Consider the following 22,325-nt stretch of genomic DNA (forward strand, 5'->3'; position numbering starts at 1 on the left):
CCAGAAGAGGGCACCAGACCTCATCACAGATGGTTGTGAGCCACCATGTGGTTGCTGGGAATTGAACTCAGGACCTTTGGAAGAGCAGGCAATGCTCTTAACCTCTGAGCTATTTCTCCAGCCCAGAATTAATTCTTGACAACCTAGAACTTTCTCTGTAACTCCCCCCATTAGCTGGTAATGTAGGAAAATTAGGAAACAGAAACAAACATAGTTCTTCAGCTTTCATCGTTCATGCTTACTTTAGGCAACATGGCTTATACATTTCACAGTATTTGGAAACTGTAAGCGAATAAATCTCTGTATGCCAGGGCATGCCAGTAATTCCTGCACTCCAGAGCTGGTGAGAGGAGGATCGGGGTGATGTGGGAGAGTCTTCTGTTTGTGTTGATTTCATTGGTTAATAAAGAAACTGCCTTGGCCCATTTGATAGGCTAGCCCTTGGGAGGGTGGAGTAGACAGAACAGAATTTTGGGAAGAAGGGAAGTGAGACAGATGCTTCAGGCAGATGCCATGCCTCTCCTCTCTGAGATAGTCACCATGAAGCCAGCCACCAGGTCAGACATGCTGAATCCTTCCCGGTAAGATACCACCTCGTGGTGCTACACAGATTATTAGAAATGGGTTAATCAAAATGTGAGAGTTAGCCAGTAAGGAGGCTAGAAACTAATGGGCCAGGCAGTGTTTAAAAGAATAAAATTGGTGTGTTGTTATTTCGGGGCATAAGCTAGCCAGGCGGCCAGGAGCCAGGCCGGACGAAAAGCAGGCCTGCTCACCTCATCACTACATCAGGGATTCAAGGTTATACCTCAGTGCATAGTGAGTTTGAAGCCATCCTGGACTACAGAAGATGCTCTTTCAAAATTAAGAAAAAAAAAAGAAGTATGCCCATAGATAAGAGCTCTCTCAGACTTAATCAGAGAAGCTCTTGTTACAGCAAATGGATGTGAATTCAAGAGGTTCGTGGCTACGCAAGATGCTGAAAGTAAAAAATGGTTAATGGTTCATTCATAAATAACATGTTTATGCCAACCCTTAAGCCTCATTGCAGAAGAGGGGTGAAAGATTGTAAGAGCCCAAAGATAGAAGAAATGGCGAACATCATCTTCTAAGTACAGTGTGGCCATGTCAATTATGAACCCACAGCAGCTGCGCCTGATTGCACTGGGCCTGCACAAGCCTGGCTCACCTAAAAGATACAGACGGGGAGGGGAGTCTCAGGGACCTGCCACTTTCGGCAGACAGACTCTGGGAGGCAGGGAGGCTTAGCACTAGTTGGAGACCATGCTTCACTAGATAGTTTCAAACCCATGAGCATGGAGTTAACTCTGTGGGGCACAGAACAAAACAGAAAGCCATGAACATGGGAAAGGTATCTGTGAGGAAGAAAGGAAACTGGCAGAAGTGGGGCAGAAATGAGAGGGATGTGGGGAAAGGAGACAGAATATACCTGTATAAAACACAGGGGACAAAGCTTAGTAATGAGCAAAATATAAGTGAGTGAAATTTTTTATTACCACAAGAAAATCTGCAGAGAAAGAGGATACAGAAAGACTAAGGGACTTGTTCCAATCATCAGAATGGGTTTTAGAACCATGGGAAACAAATGTTTAAAAAAGCTTAACACAACTCATGAACAAACTCCTCCAGAAGAAGAGTTTGCTGCGTCTTCCTCACTACTCTTGGTACAGTGACCTCATGGAAACTGCGTCTCAGTACCCTGACCTGCTCTCCAGTGGCCATGGGGAAACCAGTAATAAGAAGAAACCAGTAATAAGCAGCATTGCATATAAGAGAGGGAGGACCCAAATTAGACTTATTGTCGTGTAGTCTACCACATTTATAATTTTTATTTTCAGTTGTCAATCACTTTTATATTCATTCAAGAAAAATAAAGGCCAAATGGACACTGGTTTCTGAGTTAAGATCAGGATAAACCGTTAGGAAAGAAAAAGCCAAGGGTGAGATGAGAAACAAAATATCAAAGAAGATGACTGTAAACTAAGATTCAGTCAACGTGAATATCATGGAAAGAGCCCTGGAAGGAGTGGAAAATAGAAGAGGGGCAGCCCAGGAAGGCTGCTGGCCAGGGAATTTTAGTTAGTATACAACAATGCCTATTATAGTGAAACTTACAAATTGAGCATTCAAAAGATAGAAACATATTTCATATACATAGAGGGTGATGTTTATGATGTCTTTGGCAATTTGGATAGACTCAAGGAAGCTGTTTTAGTTTCAGAACAGCCTTCCTACAGTGAGGACTGGCTCAACAGATCCTGTTCCACTTTTCCTGTGTTTGGAATCTTTCCTCTCTTAGCCAGGCTATGTGGCACATGTCTATGCACTCTGGAGGCTGAGGCAGGAGGATTATGGAGCTCGGGGTCTGAGCGCAGCCAAGACTTTGCATTAGAAAAAAAGTCGACTCTTTTTTAAAAAAAGTTTTTTCGTATTCACTGTTGTCTTCCCCTTTCCTCTCTTCGTTTTAAATTCCTGAGAAGATATTTGAGTTGTCTGGTTCCTGTGTCTTGTGTTCTTGCTAAGATAAGTAGATATTGGTCCTAAGACACTGAGCCATTTGTACTCTTTGGGTATCTGATGGCTAAATTTAATTATTTTTGGAATTTATTTACTTTAGTCTTAATGATCTTTTAAATACATTTTATCTTCACTTAGTTTTAAAAATATATTTGGAAACTTATTTTGACAACTTTATGCATATATATATATATATATATATATTATATAGTACTGGGATTGTATTCATCTCCTGTCCTCTCCTATCCCTCTCTCATCCCATCATTTTCCCTCCCACTTAACCTCCCCCCACCTCTGTCTCTGATGCTGTCTCTGTTTTTCTCTGTCTGTGTCTGTCTGTCTCTCTATCTCTCTCCCCCTACCCTCTCTCTCTGTGAGTTCCACTGAGATTGGGACCTGAGATCACAGGCAGCTTAGCAGTGACTTCTTCACTGGAGAAAATGACTCCCAATCCTTCACTGTACTTTTCAGTTGCTTAGAAACAAGACCCTGACCAAAAGAGGTGAGCAGAGTTTATTTTGGCTATGGCTCCGGCGGGATAGGGGTCCATCATGTGGGGGAGGTATGGCTGGAAGTAGTGGGCATGGCAACAGGAGTAGGAAGGCTGAGAGACCACATCTCAAACACAAGCATGAGACAGAAAAAAAGAGGGAGGAAGGGAGGGAGAGAGAGAGGACAGTATTTTATAAGTAGAGTAAGGCTATATACTCTCAAAAATAGACCCCCAACAGACTCATCATCAAGGCTGTACTCCCAAACTTCCCTAAACCTGCGCCATGAATAGCTGATCTCATGAAAGACATTTCTCACTAAACCATCATGCTCACAGACAGGCCCTCCTGAAGAGCTGGGACCTCCTCTCCGGGGGAATGTTGACAGGACCAGTACCATACAGGCCTTGTTCAGGTGACACAGCTGCTCTGGGTCCATGAGTACAATGGCCATATCATGTCTAGAAGATGGCACCTTACAGCACTCTTCCCCGTACTCTGGTACGTATATTCTTGCTTTCTTCTTTCCTGTCGTGTTCCCTGAATATGGAAAGGGATGATGTAGAGTTCTGCTTATTGCTAAGCACTCAGGGAAGTCGCTTATCCTCAGCGTGTTGACCAGTTATGAATCTTCACATTAATGGCTGTCCACTGCACGCAGAAGCATCTCTGGCCAAGCTGACTATGGCATTCATCTGCAAGTATGCTTATAAATATTTAGAGGGACATTCTGGAAGCATGTCTCCTTAGCAGAATAATAGCTTCCCCTTAATGTCCACCTTGTATATAAACATGACTGCACGTCTACATTGCAAGGTTGTCTCATTAATTCATGTGACAGTCCCAGAGGAATAGCAAGGCTACAGGAGTCGGGGAGGGGAAATGTGGTCAAAGGAGTATTTTAGGATGGAATCTTGCTATTTAAAGGTTGCGAATATGGGTTCCTAAAAATCTAAAAAACTGTACATGAGGAAAGTGGGAACAGTGACATAGTAACTGAACTTGGGGATTTTAAATTCCAGAGACAAATTTCAATACATACCAGTGGTACCCCAACTGTCAGGAAACCCCGCTGGATCAGGGTGAAAATATGATTTTCACTATGTTCAAGAAAAAGCGAAACACAAGAAATTTTGCGGGAAAGAAAAAGGACTGTGGTGTCAGCGGCATGCCTGCTGTTTCCTGACCCAAGACACATGAGGAAACTGCTTCTGGAGTTAGTGAATGGATCCCTGCTTTTCACTAAGATTATGTGAAGGGACTAATTTAGGTAGCTTTAAAATGCTTCATTCATAACTATCACAAGACAGAGTCATTGAATTGCTTGTTTTTTTTCTGCCCAACAACTATTATGCTTTTTAATGTAGTCAACCTTGCAGTCCAAGAAACTGTCATGGTTGTTCCTTACACTGGCTCAGTGCACATAATCTTTGCTCTTCTGCAGAATATTTTCATGTTTTATATTCCTTTTAGAATTTAAAGAGAAACTTGGAGTATTTAATGTCATCTTTAGTGGAAACATCTTTTTATAGTAGATTTATTTTCATGAGAATACAATAACAAGAAGCATAGAGATACTAATGACCCACATAATGTTTTAATGTGCCCAACTCCTTGAAGACACAGTGTCTAACTTGCCAAAGAGCTAACGAGGCATATTAAAAATGACAATACTGTAACTTATCTTTCTCTCTCCACACTTGCAAGCCTGTACAAACATAAACACTGGCACACACATGTAGGTATGGGATGCTATTACTTTACTAGATTGAAAGGAGAAGTCAGTAAGCCAGGGTTGGGTGCAAGTAGAAAGAAATGGGATTTTCTAATCCCAGGCGCTGAAAAAAATGAATATGGCAGCATAGCATCTCACCAATTAATAGTGATATCATCAAAGCAAGCAGTCTTGTGCTTCCTCAGAGCAAGACTCCATGAATTATCCAGGGGACGTAAATATGTATAAATGTCTGCTTATATATCAACTTATGCTTTCATACCTTTTTTGTGTTTCAAATTATTGTTTCCTATATATGCTGATGAATATGCTCTCCATTGTCTCACATCAAGAAACTGGCACCAGCCATGCTCCCTTTTGTCTTACTTTGCTTTACTTTTACTTCAATCCACTCAAAATTATCAGTTATTTTTTATAGAATACTATTTACATATAATTATTTTTATTGTTTTAGGATTTTATATACTCACATAATGGTGTTTTGATCAAATCCACTCTTTATTACTCCTCTAATTCCTTTCTTATCCCCCAACCAGTTTTCCTCCCAATATCATGGATTCTTTAAATAAAAATCTATAGAGTTTTCTTACTGCTGCTGCTGTTGGTATATGTCTGGGTGTAGGGCCCTCTGAGCACACACAGCTTTTTAGGGGGTGTGTTTTCAGAGGAAGACAAATCCCATGCTAGCAGCCATTAACTGCTGGTATCTCCTCACCGAGGAGTAGGACTTGATGAGCCCCCCCTTCTCTACACATTGACTAGCTGTGGGTCTCTATTTTACTAGCCACCTACTGGCTATTAAGTAGAAGCTTTGCTGATAAGGATTTAGAGATCCACTTATCTACAGGTATAAAGGTAGAAATTAAGAGGCAGTTTATTGCTATGTCTATTAAGCACAATAATAGTTTTATACCCTACTGATATGGGTTTATACCCTCCCCAGCTATGGGTTTTTTGCCCAAGTAATAGTATCAGACATGGGTTCCATCTTTTATATCCAATAAGAAGGTGATTGTTATTCCTTGAACATTCCTACCATTATTACAGCAGTGAGCACTTCTTATCAGCCTAGTTATTATTGTAACTCATAGCTGGGTAAGGGAGTTGTTCATCTTTGTCCCTAGTGGCATGCAGAGACCATTCCAGAGCTATGAAATCTAGTCATTGGAGGTGACTTAGAGCTTCTATTGCTAGGAAGGGACACCATGGCCCTGGCAACTCTCATAAAAAATATTTAATTGGGGGTGGTTTACCTTTTCAGAGATTTAGTCTGTTATCATCATGGTGTTTCATGGCTGCATTTAGGCAGATAGGGTACTGGAGAATGAGCTTGAGAATCCTATGTCTTGACCCACAGGCAGCAGGAAGTGTACTGTGACATTGGGCATAGCTTGAGCATAAGAGACATCAAAGACTCTCATCACAATGATAGACTTCCTCTGACAAGGCCATGTCTACTTTAACAAGGCCATAACTCATAACAGTGCCACTCTCTATGAGATTATGGGGGCCAGTGATATTCAAACCACCCCAGGGATTAAGCTCCCAGGATGGTTGCAGCCTGATTTCTCCAGGTCATATGACTTAAGTATGTAATATCTCAGCTCATACTTACTTTTGTTCCCTTCACATTTTAGGGTTACCAAGAGGAATAGCAATAACCTATAATATTGGGGGATTTATGGGACCTTCACTGACCAATCATCCAAGGAAGGGTAATCCTTACCTGGCACTGGGCTTTTAATTTGATAACATATGGTGTGTGGGAGAAGCCTTCACTCCCTGTTGTAGGGTAAATCCCATTTAAGCTCCTTTTATAGCTGCATCTGTGTATATTTGAGGAAACTTGCTCGGTACTAGTTTTCTGTATGGAATTTTCCAAGTTCATTATCATCAGTTATTCCTCTTCACATGCCTTCATTTACTTGCCCCACCCCAATTATTTCTTTTCCGTTATCCCCTTTCCCAACTTCATACCAACTGTGTTCTATTCTTCTTCCCTGGAAATCAGCCTCTATCATGTTGGGGTTAACCTTTAATCTAACAGTATTTATTTTATGAAATTGGGCATATGTGTGTTTCATAAATACATGTTTATATTTGTGATCTGCTTTTACTTAAATTTATTTAAAATTACTAGTTACTTGTATATAATGTTACTGACTCATTGACGTTAATGACTAAATTTTCAACTTTTACGTGAAAGAGAAGAGGGAATTGTATTTAAGATTCTTTATGTCTTGAAATGAGCAAGGGATTTTAATCTTCCTATTAGTTCTCTTACACATCAGCTCATCTTAAACCTGTCACACTGGAAGCTGATGTTACCTTCTGAACATTGTAATTATCTTCAAAACTGAGACGAAGGATATTTAGAAGTTGTATTTTCATGGACTTTCCCAGAGTGTCTACTTCATTAAAATCTGGAGGCTTAGAAAAGGTACCTTAAAATAATAAAGTTTATTACTATGATAACTTTTGCCCAGAAGACAGTCTGCCTTTGCTGGGGTAGAAGTGAAACAAAATACACGTAAGATAGCTTCTGAGATTCAGAGATGCTTTAAACAATTTAGTTGGATTTGTAGGTGAGAAAACATACAGAAAGAAAGGCAATTTTTGAAAGTCAAGGCCAGTAAATAATTAGATAGAAATCCAAGTCCATATCTTGTATTATTTTGTTATCTTAAATTTTAACTCACAAGTTACCTAGGCACACAGTGTTTGATTTCCAAATATTTAGAAGGACTTTCAAACGATTTTAACTGTTACTGATTCCTAATTTAATTTATTCAAAGGAGAATTCAAATTTTTGAAAATACATTGAGCCTAATTTTTATCTGGTTATTGATTTTTTTCTTTAAATATACTTTGATAGTAACAGCAAATTTAACATGAAATGAAACTTTGTTGTGTGATATATCACTATTTGGGATGCATACACAAATCAATTGTTCACTGCCAAATGGTCAGCCCTAAAAACATACACACACGTTATATTATAGAAGCTCAATAGATTCTATTTAGAAATAAATATGTATATACACATTTATACCATAACAATTAGTGGAGAAAAGGAGACCCGAATTTGAAGGGGAGTAGTACGGGTGTATGGGAGACTGGGAAGGAGACAGGGAAGAGGGAAATGTTGTAATTACCAAAAATAAAGTAAAAAACAAACAAACAAACCTGTGATTCTCATAAATAACACATAGATGACACGCAGTGTAATCCAGACTGAGGGTCTCTATGTAGCTCAAATTTCAAGTAAGTTGCATGTAGTCCTTGTCACACCTGGTACAACTTGGTTGAGTTTGCCGTCCGCACTACCATTTTCCTTTGCTTCAACTGTTTTTCCTCCACACTCTTCCTTTTTTAAAATTTATTTTCAGTCAATTAAATCTTATTTTAACTTTAAGTCAAATTGTTGGGTCTTTAGCTACATTTTAAATGCTTTTAAATGATAACTTTAGAGATTATAAAATGCATCCTTAACTTATTACCACCCAATACAGAGTCAATATTACATTGCTTCATTGAAATACTTGGATGTAATAAAATTATACTTGTGTTCTTTTCCAGGCCATTGTGATATCCGTTATATATTTATACTCACACATAAAAAGAAGCTTACTATGTGGTGGAGGGTGATCTTGAACTTAGAATTTTTCTGCCTCCACCTCCTCCACCTCTCCGTTGTTCAAATCCAGTTATTTTACTGAGGAATTTTCAAGTTTAAGAAGCCTTTCTTTGGTAGTCTCCATCCTCATACTGGGTTAACCTGTGCTATCTTTCCATTCTGTCCTAGGTTCTGTCCTTGTTTTGGCTTCTGATCTTCTCTTGAGACTCTGCCCCTTAGGCAGTTTTACCTTAGGGCTCTTGATGTTTTCCCCCACAACACTGCTGGAAGCTTTGTTTACCAACCCCAACACCTGGGGAATCTTGGAAACTATTTCTTTGAACAGATTATCTTCTAAGAACTAATTTCATCTTCCTACTTCTTCACATATGCAGTAATTCGTCATGCTTTGTTTTGCGGGAGTGAGAACATGTCTGGTGTGTTTAGGCATAAGGCAGGGTTGCAGTAAAAAGTGACGTCTGTGTTTGCCAGCTTGTATTTGTTAGAAGAAAAAGGGGAAAACAAGTTTTGTTCCCTATGTTCCTAGAGCCTTCTTATCCCCTATTTCCCTAACAATGCATGCTGATTGACTCAAGTGTTTCTGTTGGTTTTAGACCCTCACCCTCTCAGTTTTTGCAGTTGGTCACACCACAAAGCATGTGCAGTTATTCTTACCAGAAGCAGGGCTACCTGATGGTTTCAAGGCCAATTTTTGTGTTTAACAAGATAAATACATGCAGTAGACCTCCCATTTACATAAAATTAAAGAAAAATGCTGCAGCAGATGCAAATAAATGCAAAAAGGAATATTTTAATTCTGATTCATGATTAGTATCAACTACCACAATGTGGTAATAACACAATACAGAATTCTGCAAAGGATAACTAATGGTTGTGAGCTATTTATAAACAAAACATCCTGATTAATTAATTTATTTTATGAAATGTATTTGTTGATTATATGTCAGACTCTGTTTTCTAAACCTGGGAACTTGGGAAACGTTTTATATGACTACCATGTGTGTTACCTTTGTAGTTCCCATCCATGTGACATGCTCAGTAAAATGGCTGCTATCTCTTGATGCATTATTGTCTGAATTGAACATTTAATCTCTTGACCAAGTTTTCTATCCTGCCCGGTCCCATAGTCATTCAGTCCCAAAGAAATACACAGAGGCCTACATTAATCATAAACTGCTTGGCCTATTAGCTCAGGCTTCTTATTAACTCTTATAACTTGTATTATTCTTGTCTGTGTTAGCCATGTGGCTTGGTATTTTTTGGCAAGGCAGTCTCATCTTGCTTCCTCTGTGTCGGCTGTAGACTGACTCTTTTCTCTTTCCAGAATTTTCCTGTTCTCATCTACCCACCTATACTGTGACAGGGTACAGACCATTGTCCCACAGCACCCCCCCTTTTTTGTAAACAAGAACTCTGAATCAAATCCCCTTTGTTTAGCTTTTCTTCTGACCCTGACCATTATTCATAACAACTTGTAACTAACATTCTAAATAAAGGCAAACATCCATAGTCCATTTTTTTGGGAAATGTGGGCATAGTTTTCTAGGCTACTTCCTGCTGGTTGTGGGTGCTGATAATCTTATGAGGACCTAAAGAAAATTCTGGATTATGGTCAAGTCCTGGAAGGATTATTCTGTGAGGCTTGATCATCTCAGCGAGCAGTTTTGAAACTGTTCTGGATGTAGAACTCAGACATCTGAACCATCTTCTCCTAATGGATTAATCCAGCACCATTTATAATCAAATATCTTTTAGCAACTTTTGCTTTTTCCTCAGCCATCAAACAATTTGAAGACAACATGATATTTTGTATTTTTCATCTTTATATGGCTTTATTTTAAACTCTACTTCTTTTATTTTTATTTTTAATTTTTGGCTTTTTGAGACAGGGTTTCTCTGTGTATCTTTGGCTGTCCTGGAACTCACTCTGTATACCAGGCTGTCCTTGAACTCAGAGAGATCTGTCTGCCTCTGTCTCCCAACTGTTGGGATTAAAAGTATGTGCTAGAACACCCAACTATTCTCTTCTCTCTCTCTCTCTCTCTCTCTCTCTCTCTCTCTCTCTCTCTTTCTCTCTCTCATCTCTTTTTTCTTTTCTCTCCAAAGCCTACATATATTTTTAAACACACTCTATACCATTTAGAGGTTTTATTCATCTGAACCTGTCTTTACTGTATATCTCTCTTTTATTGACTACATGAGTCTTTTAATTTACTAAGTGATATGGTTACGATTAAAGCTGTGGCTTTGAAGGCTGGATCCATTCTATTCCTTAGCTTTTTGAGAGTTTAGCTTCATGGCACAGGTACTGGCTGGAGCCATGTTTATTGCCACAACTCTATTAAGTTTCAAGATCCCTGCCACCATCAAGAAGCATGCTCACAGCTATCCATCAACACCATTTAAGTGTTTAGTGGCAGGGTCTCTTAAGAGAGCTGCAGGTTTCATAGCTAAAGCTGAGTCAGGAAACCTCTCTTAAATGAGATGCACTTGCCTCTAGCAAAGAGAGCCCACCTGAGAAAATGTTACCTAGAAGCCATGCTTAGCACTGTTATTTTGTGTCAACAATCACTTCCCAAACTCTCTCAGGTTTTCTGTGGATGCAGTCGTCCACACATTGGGCAGCATTTAGACAATGGTCTGTACCATTGCATTTTAAATAAACGCTGATTCTTCAGTAGCCAGGCAGGAAGTATTGACTGGTAGATGAGAACAGGAGAGTTCTGGAAAGAGTCAGTCTGCATTCAATACAAAGAAACCCAGACACAGAGGAAGCAAGATGAGACTGCCTCACTGAAAAAGGTACCAAGCCATGTGGCTAACACAGACAAGAATTATTGGCTAATACAAGTTATAAGAGTTAATAAGAAGCCTGAGCTAATAGGCCAAGCAGTTTATGATTAATGTAGGCCTCTGTGTATTTCTTTGGGACTGAACAACTATGGGACTGGGCAGGACAGAAACCTTGGTCAACATTAATCTCTTTTGGATCACATTTATTACTTAATGCTCAATTTTAGAAACAGAAATGCAAACTCTTTTACAGCAGAAAACAGTAGACAAAAAGTCAGTCTCAATATTTCACATCATCATCATCACCATCATGATTTACTCCAGTAATGTTCAAGGTTTTGAAACAACTTCCCTATTTTTAAAACAGAAAATGACTTAAACAGCGAGCTGACTCTTCCACCATCAGCATAGTGAAAACTTATTGTCCTTCTGTTTGAATTGCAGATTCTTATTTCTTTATTCTCATTGCATATTTTCATAACTGAACAGAATTGTTACATTGAGGTACTTTCATGATTAAATGTGATTCTTATTGACATACAAAAGATATTTTCCATAGTGGTTTCCTTTAATGTGTGATAACACATGAAGGAGGTGACATATAATTACTTTATTCACATCTCAGCTTATTATTCCTTGCATATACCTATGGATTTTTAGAAAACTAGTCTCAATTGTAATGAGTTTTTCACATTGTACTCCCCAATAATCCTGACATTCTAATATTTTTGACATACTGAAATATGTGTTTCCACTACTGCATCTTTCAAATGGAAATAGAACAATATTCTTTGAAAGGCCATGTTTCCTGAGATTGGGACTCTGACTGTATAAAATTTGCTAGATAGTCTAGTGAAGAAAGAATTTTCCTTTGGAGTCAAAAGGAATATGTTTTTATTAGACTCTGCAGTTTTCTTACATGCGAGAATTTCTTCAAGAAGGTGATCTTATGAGGTACAAAGTAAGTGCTTTTGTTGTCTGGAGGTCCTTGCTGTCAATCAAGCCCACTCTCAGAGCTGTGAAGACAGGGTACACCATTTCTATCCTACTCAGTGTGGTTTGCAATGGACGTAACTCATGTTGGCTAAGACCCACAGTGACTACTAAGATGAAGGTTTGGCTTTTATATTGACATTAGTTTTGCCATTTATATACTCAATAGTCCAAAGGAGGTAAGATTAGAAAATGGGAAACAAAAAGATCCCAGTAAATTGCTGTGAGCCAGGCAAGAAGTGAGAGCTGAACAGTACAGCACAATCCATTCATCCTTGCTGCAGGTTTCAATGGGTTATTCATTGTGAGAATAGGAACTTTAGGAAATTGACTATGAGGCAGGTACATTTTCACATCCTGCAAAGTAGGCCCAGTAACCATGGAGATTCTAGGAACTCACATGGTTACAAAACCACACAGAATTCCACAGAAGGACACAAACATGAAATGTGAATCTTTAAGGAGAGAGATTATTATGTTATTGTTATTTTATGCCTTTGGAAAGCTGTCTGGAGGACATCAGCATCCTTTGAATCAACCGTACTGACACCAGATATCCACAGTCCGAGTTCCCGTGTGCTCCCTCACCAGCACCTCTCTTCCTTCCTTTCTCTCTTCCCTTTCTTTGCTCAAGCCGTTTCCCCTTGCATTGTGAACAATCACTTCTGGGTCTCTTCTCCCTCTAGAAATTGAGATTTCCCTTTGTAGGCTTCAGAATTTGCTCAGATTTGCAAATTGGGCAACATGTAATTTTGGGGGTTTTCTCTTTAAACTGAAACACAGTGGTAAGTGACAGGTGAACCCAAACATAAACATGTGTGTGTAGTTCTCACCTGTAGACATTAGTGCTCATTTTACCTGTGTGCATGGTTCAGGGCCAGGTCGGGTTTCCTCATCCGTAGGTAGCATGTAACGAGCTTGGTCTCGATGAAACTGGCCACACTTGCTATGTCTTCAGCATGCGCGTCAAACGGCTTTCCCAGAGCTGCCCCTTTGCTGCAGAGCTGCAGAAGAGCAACAGAACAGCACTGTAAGCTGTCATTCTGCTGTCATTCTGCTGCCATGGTGCTCGCTTTTCAATAAGCAAGATGTACACATGTACAAATAATTTTCAGAATTATGTAAAATCTTAATATTTTGATTGTAAGTTAAGTGATTCCTGTTCATTATTGTGTGAGTATAACAAAAATGTCATATTTTACTGGGAAATTTTACCTATAAAATATTTTAAAGGTGTGATAGATATTGAAGAGTGCCATTTGCAAAAATGTCTGTTTTAAAATGAAAGCACACATTTTTTTACATAAAATCATGTGTGTACGTATGAAGAAAAATGATGTAAAACTGTCTAAAGAACAGGGAGGGCAATGGGAGATGAGAGAGATGAGAGAAGGAGGGGTGAGGAGTTGTGGGCAATGTGTTCACCAGTCTACATTTTGTCTGAAAAATTTAAAAATAATAAAATAAAAATATTAGAAATTAAAAAAAATGAAAGCACACAATAAGCAAAGATATGAGGAGAAAACCTGGCATAAATTATATTAAATACCAGTGCTTTTATGAAAACCCAACGGAGCAATAATCTAGCTCACTATCAAGTTTGATTTAATATAATAAGGGGTATCGGAAGTAAACTCCTAGGAGCCATTAACATGATCGGTGATTAATTTGAGTCTGAATCAGATTCTCTAGGATGTTACTGAAAGAAAAGTGAAAAATTTATTAGGATTTATTGGCAGAAGCCACAGTATCTGAGAAACATGGCAAGAATATGGAATTCTTAATAAAAATTCCAGGAAGTCAGTGGTTTCTGGGCAACATAGATGAACTGTAGGAAGAAAATAATTAATATTTTGGGTGAACTACAAACATGAACAAGGTGTCAGTAGCATGACAGTTGGTCAGCACTTCTTCCCTCCCAGAGTTCTCTAACGCTCTTGTCAGGGAGGCTTATGGGGAAGGGGAAACTACACCTTCTGCCCAACGACTTCATTCAGAATACACGCTTCTTGGATCTTCTGTATCTTTATTCATACTTATGTTGGGAGAAACACTCTCACCGGAGAGAACAATAGATACAGTCTTGTGTCCGGCTTGTTATTAAAAATGCAGCTTTGTTGACAGTAGCTGTCTTCTAAAGTATTTTGCCTTTTTGGTTTTATCTCAAACTAGAAGCACTGTATATCCTCTCTTACTTATAGATCTCAGCTTTGAATCTTTGGACAGGAGTAAGTTCAGAAACCAGGAAAGTAAAAAGGACCAGGGCTAGCAGTAGTAGGAACCCTAAGAGGGCTGATAAAAGGGGGTGAGGGACTCTTCCTAGGGAAAAGAAGAGAGGGATGATGTGGAGGGAGTGGGAGCGAGGAGGATAAATTACACTAAGGAGGTTCGCAAAAGCCATAGGAAATATATCACTTTGTTTCCTCAAAAATACATATGAAATATACATATGTGAGTCTATGTGTATACAGGTATATACAGTTTAAATTATTTAAATTATGCTAAGAGGGCGATATTGTTTTCCCACAAGCGCCATAGACTAACAGATAACCCAGTGCCACACCTCCCTTCCAGTCATTGGTCAGGGAATCCAAAAGACTTCCAAAACAATGCAGGCTAATGTTGTTGCCCTTGGTTGCTCCCCTGAACTTGAAGGTAAGACCACATGGCTGAAGACGATATACACTTTAGACACAGGGCTGCAAAGAATCAAGCTGGGACTGACCTGGAAGCTCCTTTCAGAAAACCATCTTTCATTGTATTTGGAGGTTCTATGGAAGCTGCCCATGGAGCAAAGCAATCTGTAGTACTATCCATCTGTGAAGTTCATGAACCACAAAAAAACGACCAGCTAAGAAAGACAATCAACTTGATACATCTTCGAGGTAATAAAAGCCATTTCATTGGGTTCAAATTGCATTCAAAAGGAAGAAATTTGTCAACAGAGACTGCACATTTATTTCCTGGCCACCTAGACCCAAATAATCACACAAAACTATATTAATTACAATACTGTTTGACTGATGGCTCAGGTATATTTCTAGCTCACTATTACATCTTAAATTAACCCATTTCTATTAATCTATGTACCACCACAAGACTGTGGCCTACCTGTAAGGTTTTGGTGTCTTTCTCTATTGGCTACATGGTATCTCCCTGGTTCTGCCTTCTTTCTCCCAGCATTCAGTTTAGTTTTCTTGCCTAGCTCTGTTTTGCCCTGCCATAGGCCAAAGCAACTTCTTTATTAACCAATGGTAATGAAACATATTCACAACATACAGAGGGGAATCCCACATCAGAAATTTATGCTTGGTACTCTAAGGCTAGCCCACTACCTGGCATGTGATGTCATGGAACCTAGTAGAGAACCTACTGCAGTCACTTTCCCAAAAAGAGTAAGTGTTAAATACAGACATGTGGAGCTCAGACCCTTATTAAGGAAGCTTCTGTGTACAGCAGAGATCTCCTCAGAAATGCACAACTGGCCAAAATGCAGAGGTCAGCTGACCATGCACAATCCCAGCTGATGCATCTACGAAAGCATCTCTACATGTAAGGTCAGGGAACAGTCTGGAAGACTGGACAAAAACATTTTAAGAGCAAGAGGACCAGGGCATCTACTATAAGATAATGCCTTCTGTGTATGATAGGGGAACTACATGGAAACAAGATCACCTTGGTGATACCTCCAGCTGATAACACAGCCAACACAGACAGGGGAAATGGAACAAGGTACACTTTAGATGAAGAACTATAGGCAATAAATGGCTGCAAAGAAAAGGAGATTCTTCTGAAGGGAAGAGACCCCATATGGTTATCCATTCCCAAATGGTCAGCTATAAAATATATACATATGAACCACACTAAATGGAGCTAGCATGATATACACACATGCACATATGTACATGTATGTGCGTGTGTGTGTAGCAATAAAATTTTTAAAAGATAAACTAATTTGAGAGGGAATAGACAGAACATGGGAGGAAATGAAATGAGGAGAGAGAGGTAGACATATAAATAGAGTAATATTATCTCAGGTGTAAAAATATTAAAAAACAAACAAAACCAAAATAAGTTATTTGGAAAAGAATGTAGATTACAGATATTTCGTATTCATAGTTCCCATTGCTAGTTAACTGCTACTCTATCTTGGTTTATCTTGCTACTTTATCTTGATTCGTATTGTTTTAAAACTCTGCCATTTTGATAGGTAGAGCATGTATATACATCCCATAGATAATGTTTCCTGAGCACCTAATACTATCTGCCAGGCCAGCATTGCTGCATTCACATTTAGATATGAGTCAATTAAGCCTTTTTTCATCAAGTTGGAATAATTGTAATTCTGTATACATTGCTGTTTCTAATCCTTGTCCATTTGTTTCTCTTTTTCCTCTTTAGTAGACATTTAAGTACAGGAATTTTGACATCTTTTTGAACAGCAGCTACATATATGGACCCGAACAGGACTTTCACCTTTCAACTACCTCTCACAAACGTGTCAGATTTCATTCCTATCTTTGTAAGTGATCTCAGAAAACCCTTAAAAAACCATTTCAATTACTTTGAAGACAAAGGAAACCAGAGTATATGTAGGGGATGCCATGGAATGAGCTCAGCCGGTGCTAAATTTCGGCAGCTCCTGGAGATAACTTGATGAGACTGGCAATTGACACAGATGGAGTGTGTGTTCCCCAGAGCCTGATTGCAGAACTGTGATTGTAAGCAGACTTTAAAATGGAATTGTAGAAAACATGACCTTTTGGACATGTCATCTGACACAGCTTTCCTCTCCTCTGTCAGTCTGAACTTACGGGATCTGGAAATAACTAAACAGAATTTTCCAGAAAAAAATCAATTGTATGGCCTAACTATTAATGCAAAACAAACATGGATGAAAACATTACTATAATTCATGTGGTTTTACTCATGATATCCTAGTATTAAAGTTGTAAACTTTTTATCTCTTAAATAAAATCAGAATTTTTACTCGTAAATTCTTAAGAGTAAAACAAGCCAATCGTTGTCTGTGTTCTTCACCTTGCTGTGTGTTGACAGACCTTCGCTGTCAAGCGCATCCTGATGAATAGATGTAGGTCCCACAGAGAAGGGTCTGTGAGTAGTCCATTAGGACACTTAGATCCCTCATGACAAGAGGGGTCGACCTCCAGACTTCTTATATTAAAGACTGTCTAAGAATACCGAGAGATAGTGAAGAATAAACACTCAGCCTTCTGATGTCTGCAATAGTCTCCACGTTCATGACACTCAAGGACAGAAAAGCAATAAAAATGACCATTCATAACACACAAAAGAGAACACTTCATGAAACCAAACTCTAAGACAGCAGTGAAAGACAAGATAATTTGTCAGCTCAGATTAAAACAAGGAAACAGCCAGCTTCTGGGTCAGTTCTGTGTGCATTTGCGATAATCTTACTCTATCAATCAAGCATTGCAGTGTTGAGAACTTTATTGATTTTTATCAAAGATTGCTGAGCTGCTATTTTCAAAGCAGTGCATTGTTGAAATCATCTCGGAATAAGATGCAGAGGTCAGCTGACCATGCGCAACCCCAGCTGATGCATCTATGAAAACATCTGTACATGTAAGGTCAGGGAACAGTCTGGAAGATGGGACAAAAACATTTTAAGAGCAAGAGGACCAGGGCATCTACTATAAGATAATGTCTTGGAATAAGGCGAAGTGTTCTGCTAAAGTGGAGAGTACCATTGGAGGTCACTATGGAAAGAAGGCCGTCATTGCGATCTTAATGACATCGTGCATAGTTTATGAAACTTTAACATTCCCATGCCGGCATTTTCACAGACTGAGTGGTTAAGTCTCCTGAAGATGGAGGACTTTCATGTGGTATCTGTCAGTCTGATGAAGGAGAGCCACTGGGCCCTGCTTTGTTTGCTGAAAAATATTTTATTCAAATATTTAGCATAATAAGCCATGGAGTTATAGGAATAAAATGCATTAAATTACAGAATTTTAATTTCAGTAAAAATATTTTGAATTAGGAAAAATAATATTAAACGCTAATTTTTGGTTAAGAAGGAACCCCAGATCATTCTCAAAAAATGCAAGGAAAAAATTACAATATTTAAAGGAATAATGCACTAAAACCTTTTATAGATAGAGTTGTTTTAATGAGATGGTAGATGTTAAAAAGAGATTTCAGCAGCCAATTAGAATCAAGCTCAAATTTCAAGAAGAAGATATATACCATACACAATTATTTGTTTATTTTCTAGAAATAGTAAGGTGATTATACTCTGACATTAGAAGATACTTTTCCTAAGGTTGCTCATGTTTCCTCTAAGTAATAAATGACCAACCTATTTTTAGATATCAAGGACAAAGAAATTTCAAAATTTGTTATTAGATTTTTTTCAAAGCCCAATAATAACAGATATACTGTCTCAGTCTCAAAATGATTACCACACATTTTCCTTCAAGTAGACCATCATTAGCAAGATTTTTATGGTTAATATGTTAGCTTTCTTAAACTGTTGAACAATGAGTGGTAACAAATTTTATTCCAGGGTTATACTTTTTAGAAATCTCTGAAGATTTGTGAGAGGATTGTACGTTTTGATGAACAAGATTTTGGTTTGAGTGTGAAATGTCCCCCCTCCAGGTCTCTGGGCTTGAGCACTTTCAGCCTGGCAGGAGGTGCTGTGCTGGGAGAGGGTTTAGGAGTTGATTGGGCTTGAACGTATGGGCCCTATCTATCCTGGTCCTATGCTGACCTCAATTCTCTGTTTCCTAGTTCCCCTAGATGTGACACATATCAACCACACATTCCCATGGTCACCAAATCTAGTGTGCGCAGCCCAGCATGCAAACTCTACCCTTTCAAATCATACATATATACCAATTTTTGGTCATTCACACATACACATACATACACACACACACACACACACGCGCGCACACACGTACACACGCACATGTGCGCACACATGTAGTGTGGAGCTGTGGGCAGGCTTCCTGCCGCCTGGCTCCCAACCACCGGCTAGCTTTTAAACACTGCCTGGCCCATGAGTTCCAGCCTCTTATTAGCTAATTCTCACATCTTTTGCTTTAACCCATATCTAATAATCTATGTAACACCACGAGTGGTGTCTTACCCGGAAAGATTCAGCATGTCTGACCTGGTGGCTGTCTTCATGGCAACTAGCCCAGAGAGCAGAGGCGGGGCAATTGTCTGAGCCATCTACCTCACTTCCTTCTTCCTGTTCTGTCTACTCCACCCACCTATGTTCTAACCTATTAGGCCAAGCAGTTTCTTTATTAATTAACCAATGAAATCATCCGATAGATAGAAGACACACCTACATCATTTCCCCCTTTTCTGTTTAAACAAAAAAGAAAGGCTTTCACTTCAGCATAGTAAAATTATATATAACAAAATAGTTTTCAAGTAAGAATTACAGTTACAATATTTATATCTATTTTATCTTTTATCATAACTAAGGAAAACTATAACTATCTATTTATTCTTCAACTCCATCAAAGACTCCAGAAGAACACAATATTACCTAGGTGAACAAGAAGTAAGCTATTTTCAAAACTCTAGAAATGACAGAGACATCTTGCTACCTGGACAGTCACCCAAAGTTCTTTTGTACCGTTGTGGCATCCATCTTTGGCCTACAGGTCCGTAAGTATCCAGCAGACATTTCCATGAAGTAGGAAATTTCAAAGGCAGTGAGTATCTGTTGTGTCCTGTAGAATGTCTCACAGACTCTTTCATGAGTCAGGAACCCCAAAGAATCATCTCACATTTAGGCAAATTCAGCAGTCCTCTCTCTGTGGGTTCTTTGTGTCCAGTTTCTGCAACAGTCCAGGCAAGAGCAGTTTCTTGTGCAAATTGCTATCAAACTCCATAAGGATCCTCTTCGATGCCCATCATCTTCTTGAAGTAGATTGGTGCTGCCAGGAGCAGATGTGTCTCATTGTCATGAAAAGCCTTTGCTCTCTGGGCCAGTTGCCATGAAGCCAGCCATCAGGTCAGACATGCTGAATCTTTCCGGGTAAGACACCACTCATGGTATTACATAGATTATTAGATATGGGTTAAAGCAAAAGATGTGAGAATTAGCTAATAAGAGGCTGGAACTTATGGGCCAGGCAGTGTTTAAAAGAATACAGTTTCCGTGTAATTATTTCGGGTAAAGCTAGCCGGTGATTGGGAGCCGGGCGGCCCACAGCTCCACACTACAGAATGGCGCCCCACATCGGGCGCCAGATGAAGGCGTAAATCACAAACAATCCCACATCAGTTTGGAATTATGATTAATAGAATAGTTATTTATTTAAAGGGGAAAAACTTACAGATCACCTTCCCAGCCAACAGCCCTCTGCGCAATCAGGAAGGGAGCCTAGTCGCTGGAAGCTGAGCTGGAAGCCAGAGCGCGAGTGGAGGGAAGTGGCCGCATTTTTTAAAAAGAGAGACCACGCCCCAATGGGCTGATATCTCAGCGGCTATTGGCTGAAGGAGTGGAAGGAGCTCCCGCAACACACACACACGCACACACATCCATGTGCATACACACACACACATCCATGTGCATACACACACACACACACACACACACACACATCCAATTTGAGGTGTGGGAAAGACACAGTTACTTTGAAAGGATACACACATGCCAAAGGAACATATGAAGATATTCCTGGCAGCAGAGGAATGTGGATCAGGAAGTGTGGATGACCCTCACATATCTGGGAGTGGTGTTAAACAGTAATCGTGTAATGGCTAGGATGAGATGTCCTCCGTAAGCCTCGACATGTGGACACCTGGCTCTAGTTGCCTCCCTTTGGGGAAGGATATGTGGCCTTGTTGGGGGAAGTGTATCACCGAGACTGGATTTAAAGTTTCAGAAACCATTCCCAGTTAGTTCTCTCTGCTTCCCATTTGTTAGTTGGAGAGTGAACTCACAGCTCTTGGCTCCCAGGTCCAGCCACCATGCTTGCCACTTGCTGTCTCTGCCATTTTGGATCCTAATCCTCTGGAACTGTAAGCCCCAAATATAGCCTTAAAAGTTGCCTAGGTGTTTTATCACAGAAATAGAAAAATAACCAGCACAGACAGTATCTAAAGAGATTTTGAAAACCCGACCCCAGTAGTGAAGGCACACGGGACTGATATATCCTCTCAAATAGCCTGGGAACAAAACTCAATAGCAAACTTTGTTATAAGTTCTGATGCCTAGGTTGATCAGCTCATCTTCAGATGAGAAAACCAACTTCTGGTGAGTTCTACTCTACAGAGCCTATTCCAGCCCCAGCAACTTAGGTGGGAGATTCTCCCCAAACATCTGTACTACAGTTCATGCATCCAACCCTGTGAATTTCCAATCTGTGATGAGATGGGGAGACAAAAGAGGGTATGCATTTGGAAACATTTCTAGAAACCCATCAGTCTTTTGAAACCTCGAATCTCATCCTCAGTGACACATCTCCTCCAAGCCCACACCTCCTAGGCCTTCCTAAACAGTTCAACAAACTGGGGCCCAAGTATTCAATATATAAACCTGGAGGGCCATTCCCATTCAAACCACTGCAATGATTTGTTTTGAGTTATAGCTACTGCATCGTGGTCTGTGGCTTATGCTTTGTGAGGCAGATGGGAAGTACCCCCTCTTCTTCACAGCTTGGGAACACGGTGAAATAAGTTAATGAAAACACTCTGATTTCAGTTCCTTCCACCTTTCCACCACTTAACTTATCCTGCCAGGGATTTTGATGTTTGACTCCCATTTTTGTTAATGTTTATTTTCCCACAAAATCATTAGTTTCACCTAGACCATAAAATCTGTCATTACGGTGGAGAACACTGTTATTCTGAGAACATTTTAAAACACATGCTCCAAGGTGACCGCCTTCTGATCAGTCTTAGTACTTGTGCAATTCTGTTGGCTCTGCTGAGTTCTTAGCCAGAATTGCCAGAAATTGGATTATTTTATTTTGTTTTCTTTAAGAGCAACATGTTCAGATAAATCTGTGAATTTCCCTCTTTCTAACTCATTCTTTGTGACTTTATTTCTCCCTCTTGATTTCCTTTTTGGTGGTTGTTTGTTTGCTAATGTCTTTCAATAGTTAATTCATTTATTTCAGTTTTT

At 39.4% G+C, this 22,325-nt stretch overlaps 1 protein-coding gene across 1 annotated transcript in view; it reads right to left on the reverse strand.

The window, feature by feature from the left end:
* Positions 1-22,325, reverse strand: part of Spata16 (spermatogenesis associated 16) — a 269,197-nt gene that overhangs the window by 189,063 nt on the left and 57,809 nt on the right. The window contains exon 2 of the mRNA XM_038348424.1: positions 13,046-13,191. Within this exon, the coding sequence (XP_038204352.1) occupies positions 13,046-13,191 (146 nt within the window). The remainder of the gene's footprint in view (positions 1-13,045; positions 13,192-22,325) is intronic.

This window comes from Arvicola amphibius, chromosome 11 (assembly GCF_903992535.2).
Source record: "Arvicola amphibius chromosome 11, mArvAmp1.2, whole genome shotgun sequence".
Classification (NCBI taxonomy): Eukaryota; Metazoa; Chordata; class Mammalia; order Rodentia; family Cricetidae; genus Arvicola; species Arvicola amphibius.